This window comes from Miscanthus floridulus, chromosome 14 (genome assembly GCF_019320115.1).
Source record: "Miscanthus floridulus cultivar M001 chromosome 14, ASM1932011v1, whole genome shotgun sequence".
Lineage (NCBI taxonomy): Eukaryota > Viridiplantae > Streptophyta > Magnoliopsida > Poales > Poaceae > Miscanthus > Miscanthus floridulus.
This window is the reverse complement of record NC_089593.1, coordinates 1,643,970-1,647,215: the sequence shown is the minus strand read 5'-3', so window position 1 is coordinate 1,647,215 and position 3,246 is coordinate 1,643,970. Positions and strand designations below refer to the sequence as shown.

The following is a 3,246-nucleotide window of genomic DNA, read 5'->3' as shown; positions in this document are numbered from 1 at the left end:
TTACACCAGAAAGGGCTCAAAGGTGGATATCAGCCCAAGGAGCTGCACCAGATTCAGCACCATGAACACCACCTGATCACCTACACATTCAGCAAAACCATGAGTATGCACAAGTTCCTCTTGCCTGTCAACTCTCATAAGAAAATATCATACCTAAAAAATTTGTGCTGAACAGTAAGATGGCAAGCTCACTATGTAAATAAAATGGATCTTGATGCAAGTTAATAGTAATATTGATAGTTTACTTGGCAGGAAAGCAGCATCTTGACATTTTTGTGCCCATGAGAATCTGTATGGCCCATATGCATTCAGAGTTAGAATAGACAGTTAACTAGCTGAATGCTGGTAGTGAACACATATATCCATCATCAGAAACTAAGAACATTCTACCGGGTTAACTAGCTGAATGCTGGATACTCATGTATTGTTTGAAAAGGAGAGATAGAAATAATGACTTACAGAGCCCCTGCACCTACTGGAGCAATTGACTTGAAGAATGACATTGCAGTTGTTGATATACCATTTGCGGTGCCTCTTTGTTCTTGGCACTGGAATTTAGTTTCAGATATATTACATTGTTTTGTTTGATTTGTGTAAGCATACTATCCCAAAAAAAAAATGATTCACTTGAGTTCATACGTACCACAGCATTATTCTGTAGAAGGGAAATTCCTGTGTTGACAGTGATCTGTATATGTTGCAAAATAAGATTATGTAGACTTAAATACCATTAAATTATGGAAAACTACTTCTATTCATTTGCCACTACTTTAGCTTAGTTGTTCAGAAAGTTATCATTTATTAATTTGAACTATAAAGAAACAATTGAAAGAAAAAAGGCTTACCGCAAGAGCACTTCTCATCATGGCAGCAGAATAAAGAGCAAATGAAAGTTTCACTCCCGATAGGTATGTCATAAAGGGATAAGTTGCAAGAACAAGTATAGACACAGCCTGCAACACCATAGTTGAAATTTAAGCTATGATCATGAATATACTTTTTCTTTTTTTCTTTTTAAAGACACAATAGGTGACAACTCACAGATGCAATACGTGATGAGTTCACTGCTCCAAGAATTTTATGAACCCAGCGATAAATGATAAGCTGGTATACTAGAAGACTAGCACCTGAAATGTAGGGAGGAAATTAAGCCCCAGTTATAAAGAAAATGAAAGGAGAAATCCATATCAGTGTCTATACATGCACACACGCACACCGTACTGCAAAAATCCGCCTTCAAGATTCAGGAACAAATAAAATTCACCTATGAGCCAGAGGGCAGACCGCAGACGGATGGAATACCTGCCATAGCAAGAACCTGACCAATATCTTCAGTTGAGAAGCTAAGGCCACCATACTTCCGATCGCTCACAGCCCACAAGGAAAGTATCTAGTATTGAAAGATGTACATTACAAGATGAAATTAAGTAGTTAAAGCAGTACTAGACAGACAAGATGTTTCAACTCATGAGGAATATAGACTTACTGAAATATCATTTAAAATTTAAAACACCCCACTGAGTAGCAATATACTAAGTAAGACAGGGATTCTGAGAGACTGATTTTTTGTACCTCACTATATGCTGTGTCATGAAGACTAAAAAAGCAGTAAGGTAGCATAGTTGATATCCAAGGCCTGTTCTGGAGCAAACTCTTCTTCTTGCGAGGTGGATCCCAATAACCCTCTTCTAATGACAATGCTTTAAATATTTTGGTATCCATTTCGGGAACTTTATGTTTATGTATAGTCTCCTGTAATAGCTTAACAGTGTCTTGAATGAAGTTAAGTAAATACTATTTATTGTTTTGTCAGTGTAGCATAGAATACATCGCAAGCATATTTTTTTATAAAAATGACACCAGTCCACTTCAGTAGTTGACATCTTGGGCAGAGCACTCATGCTGCATGTTATGTTTATTGTTTGGGGAAAAAAACTATAGCACACAAAGGCAAAAATGTAACAGATACTAGTGTTAGTGTTTCCTAAAGGAAATTTAAATGATCAGAGCTTTTGTTAGGTTAAAGTGTTACATACCGGAAGCCATTCACAGCTTATGAGGACAATTGTAGCAAATGCTGATACACTTAGACAGGGTAAAAGATATGGAAATCTGCAAAATCCAATTAATTGAGTTATGATAATCTGCAATGTGCACCATTAATTCCTAGCAATTTGTAATTCCTTAATAGACAATATGTGTTGTGCTTGAACGACTTACCTGCCAAAGACAGAATCTTTGGAAAATATGTGAGGATATTTCTCAGTTGGCTGTGAAAAAAAGGATACTGCAGTAAGAAAATGAGATATTTTTCTTTTATTTTATTTTCTTTTTGAACTGGTACCTGTGAAAGGTAACCTCCAAGAGCTGGACCAACAATAAGACCCAAAGCCCATGCCGTGTTCACCTATGATTGAAGTACACTCAGTTGGACAAATCTTCAAAATGAAAGAGTTATGTAATAAAATATAATGTGGGTAAACAGTAAAGAGATTGGTTGATGAGATTACAATTGAGAGTCCAAGTGCCTGATGTTCGGCTTGACAAACTTCAACGCAATATGCCTGAAATGTTTAATAAATGTAACCTCTAATTTAGCATACTTCTTTTATAATTTTAAACCCATGAGTTGCAATCTAGATGACTTTATTGGAACTGGTAATTTAGAAGTACCTTTATTGGGGCAAGCAGGCCATTTAGAGCACCCAGCACAAGTCTTGTAGTAATTGCCATCCAATACGTTGTACTTAGACCAAATAGTGTGTTCAATATGACCCTACAGAACGCATGCATGTGGGTAGATGAAACTGAGTCTTTCTGCATCAATATAGAAATCCAAATCCTAGATGATCTAACACTTGGAATTTCTGTAATACATACACAGACAAGATTGAAAATGCGATGACAGGCTTCCGTCCAATACGGTCTGCGAGAATGCCCCAGAAAATTGAAGAAAAGCCTCTGCCCACCATGTATGATGCAGCTACAATTAATTGGAAACAGTGGCATAAGTATTTCACCTTTTATTTTATTTTCTACAATATTTGTACTAATTTTTGGATCATGTGTCTAAATTGTAAATCGGTGGTGAGACGAAAACCATACCAAGAAAACCGGCATAAAATCCAATGTCTTCCTCTGTTTTAGCAATGTGGAAGTCCCTTACCTATATGAAATTAAAAGTGGGAAAAGAGAGATCACTAATGAGCATAAGCTAGACAACATAATGATCCATTTAAGTTTACG

General features: G+C 36.4%; 1 protein-coding gene across 1 annotated transcript; it reads right to left on the bottom strand.

Moving 5' to 3' along the window:
* LOC136505491 (protein ZINC INDUCED FACILITATOR-LIKE 1-like) lies at nt 1–2,983 on the bottom strand. Its single transcript, XM_066500650.1, has 14 exons — nt 2,881–2,983; nt 2,674–2,776; nt 2,511–2,564; nt 2,345–2,407; nt 2,221–2,270; nt 2,037–2,112; nt 1,573–1,752; nt 1,303–1,390; nt 1,042–1,127; nt 846–953; nt 644–688; nt 460–548; nt 246–289; nt 1–80 (listed from the first exon to the last, which is right to left on the bottom strand). Exons 1-14 carry the CDS (start codon nt 2,970–2,972, stop codon nt 1–3), a joined length of 1,158 nt encoding a protein of 385 aa, XP_066356747.1. The 5' UTR covers nt 2,973–2,983.
* Nucleotides 2,984–3,246: the final 263 nt, after the last annotated feature.